The 19858-nt window shown below is 36.1% G+C and overlaps 1 protein-coding gene across 6 annotated transcripts in view; it reads right to left on the reverse strand.

Annotated features, from left to right (window-relative positions):
- nrg2a (neuregulin 2a) overlaps window positions 1-19858 on the reverse strand; it is a 60670-nt gene that overhangs the window by 7245 nt on the left and 33567 nt on the right. For 3 of the 6 annotated variants that reach the window (XM_077233417.1, XM_077233414.1, XM_077233415.1), the window contains exons 5-6: window positions 11055-11131; window positions 2433-2535 (exon numbers count right to left, since the gene is read on the reverse strand). In XM_077233417.1, the coding sequence (XP_077089532.1) occupies window positions 2433-2535; window positions 11055-11131 (180 nt within the window). Of the gene's footprint in view, window positions 1-2432; window positions 2536-5891; window positions 5916-10568; window positions 10628-11054; window positions 11132-19858 lie in introns of all 6 variants that reach the window. The other 3 variants (XM_077233416.1, XM_077233413.1, XM_077233418.1) reach the window with 2 other exon arrangements.

Genomic DNA, 19858 nt, shown 5'->3' on the forward strand with positions numbered 1-19858 from the left:
GAACAGAGCAAGGCCAGCATTTGTGCTTATAAAACTTAAAGTTTTTTATTTATTTTTGAAATGACCGATCGTTTCGCTAGATAAGACCCTTATTCATCGTCTGGTATCGTTTAAAGCCCTTTGAAGCTGCGCTGAAACTGTCCACTGAAGTCCATTATATGGAGAAAAAGCCCGGAATGTTTTCATCAAAAACCTTAATTTCTTTTCGACTGAAGAAAGAAAGACATGGACATCTTGGATGACATTATATATATAAATTATCAGCAAAAGTTTTTTAAAAAGTGAACTAATCCTTTAACGTTATCTTACAAGCTATTTATAATTATAGAAAGAGTGCAACCTTATAAAGTTACATGTATTGCAAAATACATAATGATTTGAGGACCAAGTTTGTAGTCAAAGTATGGGCAGGCCATAGTCAATGTAAAGCATATTGTAGATGTTTCGTCCCTATTAGTGAATGTTCCATAACTGTTTATAATCCGCCGTCATCGGTGGTCCTGCTTACTAGCCTGCGCGTTCAGGGCACCGCTGTGGGGGAGGAGCTGTGGAGGGAGGGATGTAGTGCAGCAGAGAGCAAGGGGGTTGGACCTGTAAGTTGTGCTTCTTCAAATTTTCAGGCTAAGTCAACATTTTCTCAAAACTCCCTACTGCAGCTTTAAAGGGATAGTTCACCCCAAAATGAAAATTCTGTCAGTATTTACTCCCCCTCATGTTGTTCCAACCCCGTAAGACCTTCGTTCATCTTGGGAACACGAATTAAGATATTTTTGATTAAATCTGAGAGCTGGATCACTCCTCCATAGGCATCTAAGGGATTGAAACTTATTCCCTGAAAAATTATTAAAGACTCGTTAAAATAGTCCAAGTGACTACAGTGGCTCAATCTTAAGTTTATCAAGCGACGAGAATACTTTTTGTGCTCAAAAAAAAAACAAAAATAATGACTTTATTTAAACTATTCATTTCTTTCTCTGTGGGCCTCGAGTCAGTTCACTAGTGTAATAGCGTAAGTGTTTTATGTGTTGTACATCACACGCATCACACACATGACCAGCGTCGGCCAATAGTGAGCCTACGTGTGACGTAGCACTACGCAATCACACTAAGTTAACTGACTCGAGGCCCACAGAGAAGGAAATGAATAGTTGAAATAAAGTCGTTATTTTAGTTTTTTTTGTGCACAAAAAGTATTCTCGTCGCTTGATAAACTTAAGATTGATCCACTGTAGTCAGTTGGACTATTTTAACGATGTCTTTAATAACTTTTCGGGGCTGACAAGTTTCAATCCCTTAGAAGCCTATGGAGGAGTAATCCAGCTCTCAGATTTCATCAAAAATATCTTAATTCGTGTTCCGAAGATGAACAAAGGTCTTACTGGGTTGGAACAACATGAGGGTGAGTAATTACTGACAGAATTTTCATTTTTGGGTGAACCTTTAAAAGCTCACTACGGAACTAACGCTCAACGCCGCTGCTAGATTTAATGCTTATTTTAAGTGAAGTTCTATTTATTTATTTACTGTATAATGGTGCCAAAATGTATTTGGCCACTGAAGCCACACTTAAAAATGTCATTTCATTCGATAATAAAATATTAAACCAATTGGCATCTGCAAACAAATGATGCCAGATCGTTTTCTTTTTTTAAAGTTTAAAAAATGCTATCTTTCTTTAAAATACATTCCACTTGCACTGATATTTTATAATGATATGTAAAATACATTTACTTAAATATATTTAACTTTCTATAAATATTCGTTCAATTAATGCCAAAGCAGTTTTACCATTTACCTAACCGTATTTTACTTTAACACAATATGGTTAAAAAAAAAATTGCATTCAGTAAATGAATAGTTTAATGCAGCAAGGATGCATTAAATTGATTTTAAATGTCAGTAAAGACATTTATAATATTACAAAATTTTCTGTTATAAAATAATTTCTGTTCTTTTGAACTTTATATTTATCAAAAAATCCTGCTTCTATTCATCGCAGTTTCCACAAAAATACTAAGCTGCACAACCGATTTCAAACTTGATAATAATAAGAAATGTTGGTTGAGCAGCAAATCAGCATATTATAATGAAGGATCATGTGACACTGAATATTTTATATTTTTTATATTTATATTTTATATATTTTATATATTTACCTATATGTTTGCACCAAATAAATGCAACCTTGGAGAGTATGTTACTTACCGAATATACTTTTAACCGATTTTAATTAAGTACTTGAATAATGTGATTTCAGTGTTGATAGAAATTTGTCATACAACTGAAATGGATACAATTCGAAAAAATATATTTTTGAGTACACTTTTTTTAGGGCCATTTTTATTACTTATTACTTATTACTGCTACAGTAAAACATATATAATTTAATTTCTAAACTAAGTTTAAATCATTGTATTTCGCCTCATACTTACTTGGTTTTGCAGTAGGCCACCACACAGACTATGCCCACCACCAAAAGAGCCACACAGATGCCGGTGATTGTCAGGACTCTCTTCTGATAGAGCTCCTCTGCCTCTGCTCATTGTCACACACACACACACACACACACACACACACACACACACACACACACACACACACACACACACACACACACACACACACACACACACACACACACACACACACACACACACACACACACACACACACACACACACACACACACACACACACACAACACAAAACCAGAGAACAATTATCAGTCTCATTTAAAACTACATCTGGTTCTAAACTCTCTCGTAAACAGTCCCTACTGCTGAGGCGGTCCTCTTTCATTTCATAGTGTCTGAGATAAATCATGTACAGCCCGGATTAACGTGTTCTTCCTATCAGGCATTTAGCATGACTCAGATCCCGTACGCTCTCATTAACTGCGTGGATATGAGGATTAATCATGAGATGGGAACGAGGCTCAGGCCTCAACACGGACTCTAATGGACCAGCTCGGCAGTGGAAACTGCTTGCGCGAGGAATAATGCGTGTCATTATCGTGGACGTGAGGGAAACGGGCTGTCGGAACAATCTCCCAATGGGCACTGATGATTTCTGAGAGTCCGTGGATGCCTTCCTCCACTGGGGGGCATCGTAATTCAGCTCAATTTACAAGCTCAAACAGCATTTCAAGAGGACAATTGAAATGTGGATGAATATACAGGGCAAATTGGTTTAAGAGGCGATTGCATGGAGGCACAGATAATCATCAGGATCATCGTTTTTTTTGGCTCGGTCAGTTATAGTTTATGTATTCATAACAAATCAAAGCATGGATTCTTAGCAAGCTTTAAATGCATATTTTGGATACAGTGCAAGTTAAGCTTATTAGACAGCATTTGTGGTATAATGTTGATTAGCTCAAAAAAATATTGTCCTTTTTTTTTAAACCGCAAAAATCTCTACAATGAGATAATTTGCAAAATAACTGAAGATGTTTATTACATTTTTTGAACATTAAAATATTCACTCTTTCAATAGCATGTTCCCATGATCACAACATTATGCATGTTAACATGATTTTGATTTCATGAATTACCTTGACCATTTCTATGTAAACTTTGTTGCCATGATAACATGCCATAATCCATAAACCGACTGCAGAAATTATTTAAACAGTTTCACAGCTCAAATAATACACACGTTTAAACTAAAGAATTAATGTAAGCCTCTCATTTCTGCTTTTAAATCCTCCCCATTTACTTCCATTGTAAGTGCCTTACCAAAACCTTCATTTTTTTTTTAAAGAAAACAAGGGATGAGTCGAATTATTTTTGGTGGTAATTAACATTATGCCACACAAGCTGTAGATCAAGCATAACTTTTTTATAAAACACACTGAATGTTTGGTACAATTCAAAGGGACATGTTTATCAAATATCAAACCACAGCCTTCTGCTTTTCCCTTGGAAATGGGCCTTGGTTTGGTCTCACAGACATTCCAAAAGGAAGAGAATGTGTGTCCGAGAGGGATGGGGGCTAGTTAGGGGAGAAATATTTCATAATCAATAATGAAATAATCCAGCTGTCGTTCGCTCAGAGCGAGGAGGAGAACATTATTTCTGAAGGGCCTCATCTGTGCTAGTAGGAACAGAGCTGAGTGTGTGATTTAAGCGCACAACGTGACTTCAGAGAGGGCCTAGTTTACACGTACCATAAAATGGATCATTTTCAAGGAAAAACAGAGGCTGTTTTTGTAAGCAAAGAACAGACGATTGGGAGAGGTCATATAAACAACCTAATTATGGTACTAATGCAGTTTGGCATGCTAGGGCACTAGGATTCACTTTGTCCAAGCCTGGTAAAATTAAGAACAGAAAACAAAAGAGAAACTGCATTTAATTTGAACCAGAAATCACACTGGTGAAGCAGAAGAATGGTCAAATAGCGTGCAAGGATAGAAATAAAGGGGGGAAATAATTCAGCAAAGACAACGGGAAAGAGGCCAGAAGAACAGGGAGAAGAACTTAGATTAGAATAAGGGGAGAAAATGAAAGTAGAGGAACTATTTTGTTTGAGAAAATGGACTCTTATCTGCAGCACTCATCTAAATGATCGAAATTATAAAAAAAATAATTAAATTACAAAATTATATTTTCTGAAAATCTTAATGCTACATCATTTTATTGATTTTTTTTTTGTAGTGTCAAGTGGGCAACCCAAGGAATTCGCTGAAAGTCCTGAAAATGCGTGCGTAAGGGAAACTGAACTCTTCGACGTCAGCCAAGGCTTTCAAGGTATAAAATAATTAGAATCAATGTTAGTACTACTCCAGTGCACATAAATTTACTTGAAGCTATACACACTTGTTATGTTTACTGTTCAGTAAATACAAGGTTGGTGTATAAACTGACAGAGGTTTACACAAATCACCCCCACATAATGCTCACTACTTAAGAGCCTGAGACTAGTTGCATACACTTGAAATCTGTGTACATCTTCAAGCTGATTACAAAACACTGACTCATTCGCCGACTCTTTATGTCGTTCCAACCAATTCAACAAGATAAATGGTTGTCAAAAGTCCTACGTAAAACTTGAACTAACTACGCACACTGTTAAATGCTCACAGCAAAACTTTTTGGCAGCTAGAAAATTTACGTCTAGTTTTAAAAGAGTGAGTTGACTGAAACTTCTTAGGCTTTGTTCACATTGCACACAAATCCAATTTAGTTATCAAATCTGATCTTTTGGATTTTTTGTCAAGGGATGAAATTGGATCCATTTGTTCAAATAGTGATAGTTAATATCATCTATATGTGCATCGGTTGCCAAAGACATTCCTTTAAAATAATTAAGAGTCAAATGTCAGGTATTTGATGAACATACTGCGCCCAAAATCACTTATTTGTTCACTCATTCCTGTATAATGAATGCCACATAGTTTACTATATGAGGAAAGAGCAAAAATGAACGTATAGAACATGACTAAATTCAATATTGTGCACTTTGTAGGATGGTACATGTGCGTCATATCACGAATGACAGAAAAATAAAGACATTTGAACTCTGGTATCATTCAGACTCAAAAAACATTCCAAAAAACAGATTTTAATCGGATTTTAGACCATATATGGATGTTTATAATGTTGTTATTTTCCTAAACGGATTTGAGTCGGATCTGATTTTTTCCTGCCTGTCTGAACAAAGCCTTGAAATCCCACTGTGACGAGACGAGGGCTGCAGATAATGATTCCCAAGCTAACTCTTGGAAAGAGGAGCTACTATACGGAGCAACGGCTGATTGACAGATTTATTTCTTAATCAATTTGTTAATTTGCTCTAGAGTCCATAAGAGAGAGGCTATGGAGGTGTGTCAAATGCAATGAGAGCTACACAGTTCAATCGGGAAAACTGAATGAAGGATTGGTCCATACCCATAAATTCAATCCCAAGAGATTCTGCCAGTGCAAAGAGTTGATAACGAAGAGCAAAAACAAAAACAGAGAGAGAGAGAGAGAGAGAGAGAGAGAGAGAGAGAGAGAGAGAGAGAGAGAGAGAGAGAGAGAGAGAGGAAGAACAAGAACAAAGATTTAGGAGATAGATATCCCACCATACATACAAACACATATTGGCATAATGAAAGTCATAACAAGACACATCATGCAGATACTATAATGTGAAAAAGTATAAGTGGTTAGATAATGCAGGTTAGAGCACATATGAAATATGGGTTTCTTGAAAACAGATCTGGATTAATGGGTAAGAGAAAATAATAAAGAGTAATAAAGAAGAATTATTATCAAAATCATCAAACTAGCATCTAGCATCAAACTGGTAGTTTATTTCGGTATTTATTGCATGGATTAGGATCTGAGATTTTGAAACGAGCAGCTAGGTTAGTAGATTTTATTTTATGAATTCATGTCATTGTGGGGTAATGTCAGGGCGCATTGTTAGATACTTTAATTTATGTTATTTTAGGGGTGTTATTTCATCTCTATAATTAATGTAATTATTGTTATATACAGCAAGTGTGCAGGAATGCAAGTAAACGGATGTAACATTCAAGTGTTCATTAAGTTTTACAATTCAAATATCTCTGATGTGTCTTACCTGTGGGGCACACAGACAGCTGATATTATTCATAAAAACAATTTGATGCATGTTTGTTTATGTTAATTGTTAATGACAAGATGCTATTTACACTTTGGGATGTTATATTAGTAAAACATGCGCTATGCAACAAATATCATGGCTAGACAAATGAATTTAGTTGTTTTTATTTTAGGGCTGCGTGATTAATCGTTAAAGGATCGGTTCAAAAACACACCCACGTGATCTCATTGTAAATGAAAACGATTCTCCTGTGGTTATTAACCCTTTCGATCACAGTGAATATTCAGATCTGGTTGGCGCTGCTGATGAGCCAGAGAGACCAGTTGTCATATGAAACACGGCATCAATATTTCTGTGTTACTGGGATAAAAGTTTGAAGTTCGGATATAAACACTGATGTCTATGATAGAGATAAATACTCAAAATAGAGTAAATCATCTTTTGAAAGTAATTCAGCACTTCAAATAACCAGTGTACTGATTACATCGTTACACCAGTAGGTGGCAACAAATGATGGTTAAAAAATCTATTTGTCATTGAATCATTCATTACAGCTTTTTCAAGAGATTTGTTCAAAAAACACTGATTCATCTAGTAATGAAACAAGTGATGTATTTATGAATCATTCATTCAACTATTTTTTTAAAAATAATTCAATATAAATCAGTCAGATTAAATAAACATTTTAAATGGACTACAGTACTTAACTTTTAGTCAGAACCTCTAGTAAATGACATGCTTTTTTTGTTGTCTTTTCAGAATCATGATCTCTTTTTGAAACAAAAGAAATCAAGATTCTCAATTTCTCCAGAGTCGTGCAGTTATATTTTATATTAAAATGGTCTTTATTTGCAGTCTGGATTGATTGTATAGATTATAGAACACAAGACAAAAATGCAGCCATCGTGGTTTTGATTGGGGAAGTCAGCGTGCCATAACTGGTGGTGTACTGTAGCTGATAATGGCATCAAAATATGTTCTTACACAAAGGGCCCTGGGATCAAGATAATTCGATTATTTGAATTAATGGATGAGCGACGAGCACTTTTCTGGGCAGCTAACCTGCCTAATATTGGCTGCAGGAAATTCCCACTGTTGTCATGACAACATACTTTCACAGGCTTGATAGAGGTGGAACTGATGCCTAAGCGATCGTCATGTAGAGACAAGCTTTTTTCTTTTGCATTATAAAGTATAAAAGGAACAAAAACAAAAACCAAGAAAACAAAAATATTATTATTCCAGGTGCCTTATATATAAAGACCCATTTACACTTTGAATGAAAAAAAAAATGTTTTGAAACTCATCTGCCCATGTTCACTTTGCTATATGGTAAAAATGTAGCTTGGACATTCTTTAAAATCTATTCTTTTGAGATAAAATTTTATGAGAGTGATTCAGTTTTATATTTTGGGTAAACTATTCCAGAGTAAATAAAAAATGACACACAAAAAAAACCCCTTTTATTTATACAAATGACAAGTAAAATAAATAAATATATATATATTCGGTGAAATTTCTCAGGGATCCTAGTCTAAAATCCCCTGGGCTGTTGCAGTGCTTCTGCCAGAGAATATTTTAGCTCTCTACTATGACTCTAATTGGTAGAGCGATAACAATTCTCTCAACAGCGAGTTGAACAGAAAGTGACAGAAAATCACTTTCTCTCAGGGGACGACAGCTTGAGGACACGTCTGCCCTCATGCACAACCTCCAACCTGAGAATTACAGCTGGGCGATAGTAGAAATGACATTTTGTCAGATGTTCTCTGTGTTAGAATATTCCTACCATGCACTAAGATGGGAAACACCTTCATTTCTCTCTTCTACCAATGTTCCCTGGCGCCAAAGCCATTTTTCCTCACGCTGCTTGTACGTACACGCACCTATTATGCTACATTTATGCCATTTCCATTTCCCCAGGTCTAAAAGCCTCAATACCTGCACTGTTTCAACATCTAATGTTGACAGACAATCATTTCAGATAGACCAAATTGAACAGCGCTACAAAGTCCGGAAAAGGAAGCCTGGTTGTTGACTGTTTAAAAGCTAACAATCCACGCGTGCAAAGTCTTGATCCGAGCGCTGTCCTGATATAGGTTGATAAATCATGACCTGACATCACATAACACAGCTAGAGCATGTGTCAAATTATAATTTTTCTTGTTTTGCACCACTTTGTGTATACGTCATAAATTATTCCTTTTCATGCGGTGGAAATCCATTCCGTTCTACATGCAACTTTGTAGGCTTTCAATCTGTGGTTCATTTTGTTAACATCAATCGTTCATGCTGTACTTTCTCTCTTTTTAAAAGCGAATAGTTACATGTTGAGATTTAAGGTCATGGTAAAATGTAAACAGAGGCACCAGAGCAACACCGTCGAGAGCACAAAGGCCTGATTATACACACTATGCGGACTCAATAGCTCACAGGCATGAGCTGTCAGGTGTAGTGATCCCTGCGCCTCCCTCTAATCTAGGTGTTATTCTGTAGTTGATGGACATGTGCGGTGGAGACGCAGAGGTGTAGCCTTATACGGTTAAAATGTGTCACCTCGGGGAAGTGGAGTTGTTTAATTTCACAGCATAATTAAGGGGTGGATTTTTGAACTATGAGGGGATTTGTGACAGGATTGTTCGAGGGAAACAATGGCTGTACTTGCAAACCGCTCTTGTTTTACACCGCACTCGCTTGTGAAACTACAGAACGATGTACAAATTACTACAACTGATACAGAAATCTGTCTATAAACTCAAAATATAGATTTTTTTTAACTTTGAACTAATGATGGCAGCATTTTATGCAACTAAATTACGCAATTATGAAATTGCAGAACTCAATAATAATTTGAAATACATTTACTATACAATTTGGTAGAGAAATATTTTATTTGCATTTATGCATTTGAAAGATGCTCTATGCATTTTATTGCATTAAAGGATTGACCGTTCATATATTCCCTGAGAATCAAACCCAAGATCTTGGCGTTGCTAGCCTTATGCTCCACTGTTTGAACCATAGGAACTAGTGATGCATTAATATTACAATTCTGGCCATTAACTATTTTTATTTTACTTTCTTTTATTATTGTGCTTGTGTTTTTGGTGTGTTGTTGTTCTAAATTGTTGTTTAATCTGTTGTAAAGCACTTTGGTTCACCTATCGGTCGATGTAAGGTGCCATATAAATAAAGTACATAAAGTACATTTACATATATGAATGATAAATGATTAAACACTAAATTCTAATAAAACACTAAAAACAAAAAATGTGTCATTTTAAATGCTCCATGTGAAGGTGTCAATACAATACAAATGGATATTCGTTTTAAGATTTACTAATGAACATTTGAAATTATTAGTGCTTTTAAAGATTAAATTGTAAATGTAATCAAAAGCCAATATATATCTAATATTAACAGATACTGATAAATAAAAGCATACATAACCAACATGGCACTGATATATCGTGTTAATATGAAGGTTTATTTTTTGTTATGGACATTTTTAAAAAATGTAAATATTAGTTGCCATTTCGTGATAGCTATTGTGCAATTTTTATACCTAAGCTATTAGCTGACCAGTCACATGTTTGTGACATCTTCTACAGCATGTGTTTATGGTTAGTAAATTGACAGTAACTATATATCTGTCGTATTATGTTAAGGAATGATGCAGCATCTTGGTGGTGTTTTATTGCCATTATGATTATGACTAAGTTACGGTTCAATTTATTAAAGAACATGCATCATAACTGAAAACATGCATCATTGATCATGTTAAGAGGTAATGTAATGTAGAATCAATTAACCAGTGATGCAGGGGGTAAATGAAACTCAATAATTGTAAAAAAAACCAAAAAAAAAAAAAAAAAAAACAATGGATTTGTTAGAACAGGGAGTAGATTAATAACCATTACAGAACCACATTCCACATCTCCGGTTTTAGCATGCAAACCGGACAGACAGACAGACAGAAGAAGAAATGGACATACGGTAGAAACTGGCCATAACGTAGGTTTGACAGCGATCACCAGTAAAGTCATTTGGACACCTGATGAAAAGAGACAAAACCATAGAGAGAGAGAGAGAGAGAGAGAGAGAGAGAGAGAGAGAGAGAGAGAGAGAGAGAGAGAGAGAGAGAGAGAGAGAGAGAGAGAGAGAGAGAGAGAGAGAGAGAGAGAGAGAGTGGGAGAGAGTGGGAGAGAGTGTCGAGCAGGAAAAAATGCAAGAGAAAAAGGAAAGAGTGAAAGCAAGAGAGAGAGAGGGGGGGGAAAAGAAAGCAGAGAGAACATTAGGACAATAGCACAATTATGTACAGCAGAAGCAGAGGATCCCACTGGAGGAACCACTGTGTCTATTTCAGGACAGACTTAAGCCAGCAAGCCTTGGGAGGCGGAAGGAGGTAAAGGAGAGACAACAGTGGTAACCCAGTGACAGCCGGTCCTCTGTTTGCTGCTGTGCATCTCAAGTCAACATACTTTTATTAGGTTTGGGCATGTATAACCGCTTGGGCTCTGTCTGCAAGCACCGCTGGCCGAAGTATCCATCCGGACATCTGGGGGAAGGAGAGGTGATGAAATACAGATATACACCAAACACACACAGACATCATACATAGAGGATATTATACACAGCGATGTCAGAAACACATCCACACAAACATCTGATAGCCAGACGATTATCCAGCCATCATTCGTTCAAGAAGAACACTTTCTGAATGATTTTTTTCTTGTTTTCTAAGTATCTATCAACCATTCTTAAAATACGATGATTTTACAGTATAATATTTTAAGGTTTTGTTTTTCAGAGAATATATCTTGAATTTACACTATTATAGTTTGATGTTTTATGTTTTTTGAAAGAATTCACTAAGGCTGCATGTCTTCGTGCTGTACAATTGTGTAAAAAAAAAGTATAGTAAACACCATTTAAAATTTCCAATTTAAAATGACCGCCCTATTTGAATATATTTCAAAATGCATGATTTACTGAGATGGCATTAGGAAATTTCCGGCATCTTTACTCCAGTCTTCAGTGTTACATGAAACTTCAAAAATATACAGTATATCTGATTTGGTGCTCAAGAAACATTTCTTATTATTATCAATGTTAAAAACAGCCGTTTAATATTTCTTTGGAAACCATGATACATTTTTTTTCTCAATAGAAAGATCAAAAGAACAACATTTATTTGACATAGAATTTTATTTTGTAATAATGTAAAAGACTTTACACTGTAAAAAATTATTGTTATCACTAGTTTTTTTTCTTTTGTCAAATCAACTTAGATAATTATTGTGGTTCAGATAACAATGTTTTGAGTTTGTTGTTAAAACAGTCTCATCCCTTGTATTACCTAAAAAAATTCATTAAATCAGTTGTCAAATTATGTACATTAATCAGTACAGTAATGTAACTTTTTTTGTCTTGTAAGCATAAATTAAAAAAAAAAACATTAGAGTAATAAACAAATGTAATTCAACAATTTAACTAAATTTAATTAAAGATATATTCTTTGAAAGGTAATCGCTTTGAAAGCTAATTTCTTTTTAAAATTATTACACAACTTACAAGAGTTTGCTTCTCAAGAAATGTATCTTGTTGTCTGGAAAACATTCAGCAAACACCAACAGCTTTAGCTGTCTCTGTAAGCAGCACATCTCTAATACGGTCGCCTGATTATGACATGGCTCTCATTCATGGATTTGATTGGCCAATTATGCTTATTCATGTCATTCCAGTAAACAGATTAGGCCTCATCAGTGCGCAGTGAGCGATATGAGGGTAATGTTTTCACAGTGTTAATTCCTCTAACTCAGTAACTGCTCTAGTCAGCGATCAATCACTGATGAATGGCCACCTTCAATTTTCAGGACAAACAGAAACCGAGAGCGAGTGTTATCTTCCATCACCAGCTGATCTTCTGAACGCCGTCTCCCTGCACATCCCATGCTGCACCGCCAGAGGCTCAAAATTATTCGTCTTCCAGTAAAATCTCAGCGTCCTCAAAACAAGTCCATTTACTTGGGAAGCATTAAAGATTTGTTTTCAGAGAATATGACTTATACCCTGCCGGCACATCGTTTTTTTCTTGCTTTAAGCTTAAATCTAACACAATTCAGTGAGATTTATGCTTAAAGCAGCACTTAGCGGGCACGCATACACACAAGGCTCCTGTTAAAGTTAAAAGAGCCCTTTTGAAGTAGAATGTGAGGCATTACGCGTGACACTATACATGCAGCACACACACGAAGCCATTGGTGAGTTTATGGAGTGTAAAATGAGCCAAGGTTCAGGCCGTAATCTCTTCACCGTGCTGCTACAGAACCATGTCACTGCCCGGCACGCGGTAAAACTGCAGTTTTAACTACAGAGACCCTGGGAATAACAGAGAGCTGGTGAGAGACCATAAGATGTTGTAGTCTTTAGGGGAATGCAGGAGGGAGAGAAGTTGGGGTATGTACCGGAGCGCAGACATGCTTTAAGTAACATGTACGCCGCTGTGGGGGTCAAAGGTCATGGAAACAATGTTATCCTGATGGAGAGTGCCAGAGAGACGGACCGACGTGTGTGCACACGTGTGCCTCTCAGTCTGGAGAGGTCCTCTGGGATCTCAACTTCTCATTCATTCCTTTCTCCAAATGGAGAACAGATCCTATTACGTCTGTCTAGGTTCATTGTTTGCATGAAGCGTACACTCAGACTGGTCCTTGTGTCTTTACCTTGAAGAAATGTGGTAATGTGGTCATATTTTCAGGTTGGTTGAAATTTAGATTTGATATACCAAGTCCTCAACAAAAAAAAACCTAGTGATAAATTATAAATTGTTTCTTTACAAATGCAAATGTTTTACAATAAAAAACTGAAATAAATTAGATCAACTATTATTCATGGAAGAAAAGCGGCAAAACTTTCTCACAAATTTTTTTTCTCACACATTTTTTTCTAAACATTAAAAAAAACATCTCAGGATGCATTGGCATTATTATTTATATTCATCATCAATATTATATATTCAATATTTGAAGACTATTGTAGGATGCATTGATTATTACTTAATACTTATTATTATTAATATCATTTTTATTTGTTAATAATAATGTATTTATTATTTTTAGGGCTCTTGTTTCTGCCGTGGAATAAAAAAAATTAAGGATAATTGCGACTTTTATCTCACAATTCTGACTTTTTTCTTGCAATTGCGAGTTTATATCCAATTATATGTGTGATATAAACTCGCAATTACCAGAAAAAAACTCACAACTGCGAGACAAAGTCAGAATTGGCGTAATATAAATAATTGTGACTTTATGTCTCTCAATTGTGAGTTTATATCACGCAATTCTGAGGAAATGTAAACTCGCATTGAGAGGGAAAAAAAAAACTGAAACAAGCTTCCATAATTACGGTTTTAAAATGTGTAAAATAGTGATGATAATAATAATAATAATAATAAAATAAAGATAATAAAATATTGGTATAGATGTAACTGAACTAATGATTAGTACAGCCAGAAACACCTGCTCTATTTTCCCTGACGCTTAATTATTTATAAATCGTTGCATCGTTCTTTTTTTACTTCATATTCTGTCTCTTTCGTCTAGATTTCCCCCTACTTAACCCCCACCTCAACCCCGAGTGCCCCCTCCTCAGTTTTGGATATGCATTTTTCATTCCCTCTCTCCCTGGCAGTGGAAGCCGAAAGAATCCAGTTTAGTGAAAATCTACAAATGCGGTGAGAGAGAAACAGAAAGAGTTTTTGCCAGAACTGGGCTGTAGAAGTAAACCTGAAGAAGATAAACATCATGATATTCCAAACAAGCCTAGCTGCAAGGACACAGATACCAGTTCTAAGAATCCAGTTCCAGGTGGCCAAACCGTATATATATATATATATATATATATATATATATATATATACAGTGGTTAAAGTGGGATTTGGTAGGTGGGGGAACCCTCAAATTTTGTGTAGGTGCAACAGGGAAAAATGACTCACCGTGGGACAACATATTGAGTATCGTGGTATAGCAATACTTTTTGGGACAAGAGTTTACTTGATATTTGAATGGTTTTATTTTGGTCCATCAACACTGATGATGACGATACTATGTTAAAATTGCTGAACACTGGGCCAAAAATTGAGCCCTGGCATTGTAGCCACATCAGCCCACATTACCCCCCACAGCCATGTGCATTTAAATGTGAGGTAGGTAGTTAGGGGGTTTCGGGGGCATATGCTCCCCCGAGAAAATTTTGATTTCTCTGACCTACGTATGTGCATTTTAATACTTTTGAAGGCAAAAAAAAAGGATAATAAATAGCTTTAAAATCATGTCAGTGTGCATTAGATTATTTTTCAATACCTGCTCGCTCATCTTAATCTTTATTTTCTCTCAGTCTAGTTCTTCCCCTCCTAAAGCTGAACTTTGACTGATAGTCTTTTCATTTTCGTCTGTGTCAGTGAAGAAAGTAAACATAGGCTCAATGGATGAGTTTTATGGATAATTTTCTTAGATAAGTTAATTTACTCAGGGCTTCCAGATCAGCATTGCCAATAGGAACCTTCTACAAGCTTTGGAATTTTAAAAGTAATTTTAAATAATACGAATTATAGGCTACGTTTAACACAGTTAGTGGAATTGGCAGACGTTCCCTCAGGCATGCGTTGTGGAAACGCGTCAAAGCATTCTGAGGTATAAATATGCAGCATTAATGCACGGTGATTTTGTACGAATATTTAATGTCGATAATGTTTACATAATGTTAAAACTAATTATGCTATTGATATCTTTGTAAGACTGCCGACCCTATAGAACAGTGGAAAGGGAAAACAATGTCCGGCGAAATATCGAACATTAAACTAACATGCTGAACCACCGTGAGTGCATTTCACGCATTTATAATCACTCGCGTTCAGCGGGGAGGAAGGGAGTTTGGTCGGCCAGTCGGTCCATCTCGGGACAAGCGAGATTCGTTGAGATTAATTAATCTATTTATTTAATAACATATCTGAGGTGCCGGAACGCAGTTTCAACAGTTTCAACCTACCAGTTATTACACCATTTATATAATCAAAAGACAGCGATGCATTAACATTATCAGTATAATTTAGTATTTTTTTTGTTGCTAAATTCCATAAAACAAGATGAATTTACTTGAAAAGCAAAATTGTGTAAGATAATGATGAAACATATCTTTAATATAGTTTATTTATGGTTCAGTTCTTGTTTTAACCACAACATTTAAGGGGAACAAGAAAACAAATCCTAATGGTTTGAGAAAAACATAATTCAAGATCAATTATTTGAATACACACATATACAATGTTAAGTAGCACAACTGTTATATATAATAACTGATAATAATAATAAGCAGTAAATCAGCATATTTGAATGATTTCTGAAGGATCATGTGACACTGAAGACTGGAGTAATGATGCTGAAAATTCACAGGAATAAATTACATATTAAAATACATTGTTTCAAATACATAACTTGTAATGTTCCAAACATATTTTTGACAGGTACTATATGGATTTAAAAACCATTTTGCTTCTCACGGACGTTTTAAGGATGTTCAAACATTTTCAACAAGGTTTCACAAATTGAAAATGTTTTGTCAAAAACTTTAAAAATATATATATAGACAGTTAATGGGGGAGATCTGAATTAGAGCAATGAATGCAATTTTTAAGAGACAGATCGGGAAGAAAGAGTTCTTTAATGGTGTGTTCACACTATAGTTCAGTTCTCTTGGTTCTTTTTGTATGGACCAGAAATTAAATACATTTAGCCCTGGTTTGCTTAGCGTTCACACTGTCATATTTAAGACCGAAGAGACAAAAAAAAATCAGCTTTTATTATGTATATTTTGCGACTGAACTTACCTAACATCCAGAAAAATGCGGTGTGCAGAGCTAAACACGCTTGTTGTTTGTGCGTACATATGATAGGTTTTTTCACCAGCTGAGAACTCATAAAAAGCTTGTAAATTGTGAAAAAGAGTCAAAACAGCAGCAGTGGAATACACTGTAATAGAGAGCACTGTAGACTAAGAAAAACCCAAACCCTAAAAATAGCTCCCTCAGTCTGGTAGTTATAACATCTAATCCTGTTTTAAACACACATCAGTCTCTATCCAGCACCACTGGCAAACTACACATAAATATCAATCAAATCATCAAAAGCTAAAATCAACTGTACTTACACAGAATATTTATTTACTGAATCTTTATGTTTTGTCATTCTGCTAATCAGTTTTCTTTATCTAACTATTCGCTCAAATATTTAAGGCTTTACTGTAAGGCTGTAGCTGAAGTTTCACTGGGTAGAGCTGCCTTAATTCATGACAAGGTCTTTGCACTAAAGCGCTGAGAAAGAGAAAAAACAAGAAGAGCAAAGGGTCTTTCTTCTGCGTCCTGTTGCCTTCAATCAGGTCACTGTAACTCTGTAAAACGAGAGGACCAGCACTGCCTAAAGGAGTCCATTCTGACCCAGAAGGCTTTGCATCATTTCTATCCTGCCGGCGAATTTGTCAGAATTAATCAAATAATGTAGAATTTTTCCTGCACACACGTCATACCTAAACGACATTCTCATGGAAATAAAGCCTGATCTCTTGATCTTCATTGTGTTACATAATGAAGGATGCAGCATCTGGTCTGAAGAAAAGTACTGCTGTTATATAAAAAAAATATATTAAAAAAAACACTTTCGATGCAGCTGTTTTCATGGACTAATATTTGGAAAGTTTATTGGCTCTTTCCACGAACAGAGTACACAAAAGTGCCTGAAGCTCTTAAAAAAAATGAAGTTTGCGTTTTTTCAACAAATGGTCAGTGAAAGGAGGCACTTAACTTGTTGATCGTCAACCTCAGGAGGTCAAACTAAATATTTTATAAGTGGTTGTATTTTCTGTTCATTTTATATGAGGTTTTATTTTCTGTTCATTTTATATGAGGTTTTATCGATTAACAAAATTTGGGACATGAAAGAACACAGTTTAAAGGGGTGGTAAAATGCTCTTTTCACAAGATGTAAAATAAATCTCTGATGTCCCCAGAGTGTGTGTGTGTGTGAAGATTTAGCACAAAATACCCCACAGATATTTTTATATAGCATGTTAAAGTTGTCGCTTTTTGAGAGTTAGCAAAAACGCACCGTTTTGTGCCTGGCCCTTTAAATGCAAATGAGCTGCCTCAGAGGGCGGGGTTTCAAGAGCTCCTCTGTTAGGATTACCTCTAGCAGACACACTAAAATGACAGAAACTGTTCTGCCTTTAATGTTAAAACAGAGTCAGACAAAGATGGAGAGACTCGAGAAGAAGTGACAACATGTAGAATGCAATAGGACGTCTCTGAATGGTTAGTTGATGAATTTATGTTGCTGGTGTGGAGTGAACTATCTTCAATTAGGATATTCTGTCATGATAATCTATAAATCGCTCGTATAGGAACTGTTGTGAGATGCACAAAGAGTGACTTTCTATTGCATGTAAAAAGAAGGATGCTAAAGTTTGATCTGACTCACAAATGTACTCTTGTACAACAACTTTTCCTCTTCTCAACATGGACTGCGTGTCCCGGGGGCGGAGTTTATGTACATTTCAGGGTTGGTGATGTCACTAACCCGGGAGGAATGTCGTGTAGTCCCTATCAGCCGTTTGTTGTAGTCCTTTTCTTTAAAAGCAAATATCTCCCTTTGCTTTGAACTTTGAGCATTGTAACTTTGCAGATGTTCTTTATGCTCAAACAGCAACATTTCACACTAGCTAAAGTTAGAAAAGTGAAATCGTGTTTTACCACCCCTTTAAAACCCTTATAGTGTATTTTTCTAGCCAAAAAAAAAAAAAAAGAAAAAAAGATTAAATACAATTAATATATATCCTAAATTAAGTTGTTATGCAGAACAGGCTAGCCAGTTTGGACCAAATGCACTTTCATTATTAGCAATAAACTTATATTTTCAAGCAGTTAAAGAAAATATATTTGGTATTTTTTCTTACAGTAACTTGTAGAATTGAAGGTTGACAATGGATGCAGTCCATTTTTTGTTGTTGTTACAATTCAGATTCGAATCAGATTATTTACTTGTTTTGTCATTGTGCTGTACACAAATAATGTCCAAATAATGTTCTTCTTGAGTGTAAGGAATGTTACCAAATATTTTAAGGATTTTTTTTTTAATGTTTTTTTCTCCCCACTGTTCTAGGATTTTAATTGCTGGATCCAGTCAGGATTGGGACAGGCCAAAATAACCATTTTAAGAAGAAGTTTACGTTCACACACAGTTCAGTCATTTACCGGAGTGACAACCACATTCTATAACTGAACTCAAAACCGTAAATTTCCAGGACTCACAACCAATGTGTACTGCGTTCACGAGAAGTGAATTATATAGTTAGAGATGGCCACTAAAACAAAACTCTGTAACCTACAGTCTTCAGATCAGAACTTGTCCTTGATGCAGAGCCGAATACTACAGGGCCCCCCTCAGTGGCGGGCCATGCATCTCCTCTGGCATTTCTCTCTCCTCCTCAGTTTTGTCATCTGTCCCAGTCTTATGTAAACATGACAGGGGTGTCAATGTGAAGGTGCCGTAACTTGGCAAGGCTGTGAAATACCCCACCCCCCCCCCAAGCCCCCGTCCCATCATTCCAGCAAGAAAATAATTTCAGCCCGGGTCATTTATTCCTACACCCCATATGTGTGTGTGGAACTTTGTATTTCAATGAAAAGTAGCCAGCCATAAATTTGAGGTAGCTTGTATGGCTAGACTTGTTCAGCCGGTGAGTAATTCCTATGGAAGCCTGGCCTATATTGAATGAGATAGCTTTGGGGCAACAATTCCCAGCGGCCCTCGACTGCATTATCTGACTTTTCTGGACCTGTGCCTCAGCCATGAGTGAATTAGCTGCAGCAATTGAGTTATTGCTCCTTCCAATTTGTACACAACTTATTGAATGGCTGTTGCAGCCATGTCCTGGCAGTTTGCTTGCCAAGCAGTATTCCAGGGACGAACACGCGCAAGCACGCATCTGGGCCGAAAATACCAGCAGGTGCATTCATAACACGGCGCAACATGTGGTCTGAAATTAATTTTAAAAGAAAAAGAAGAAGAACAGCACCTTACATTCCCTGCTATAAGAACTGGTCACATAAACACAAACTAGTTTCCATGTGCTCCTGCATCCTTGTTTGTTATCATGCCCTTCGCAGCTACTTAATCGCCCTGGTCTTGTTTTGATAATGCGGGCGAAAATATTTTTTCGGCCCATAACAAGA

The sequence above is a fragment of the Siphateles boraxobius genome, unplaced genomic scaffold (assembly GCF_051911475.1).
Source record: "Siphateles boraxobius isolate OS27281-9 unplaced genomic scaffold, OSU_SipBor_1 18, whole genome shotgun sequence".
Taxonomy (NCBI): Eukaryota; Metazoa; Chordata; class Actinopteri; order Cypriniformes; family Leuciscidae; genus Siphateles; species Siphateles boraxobius.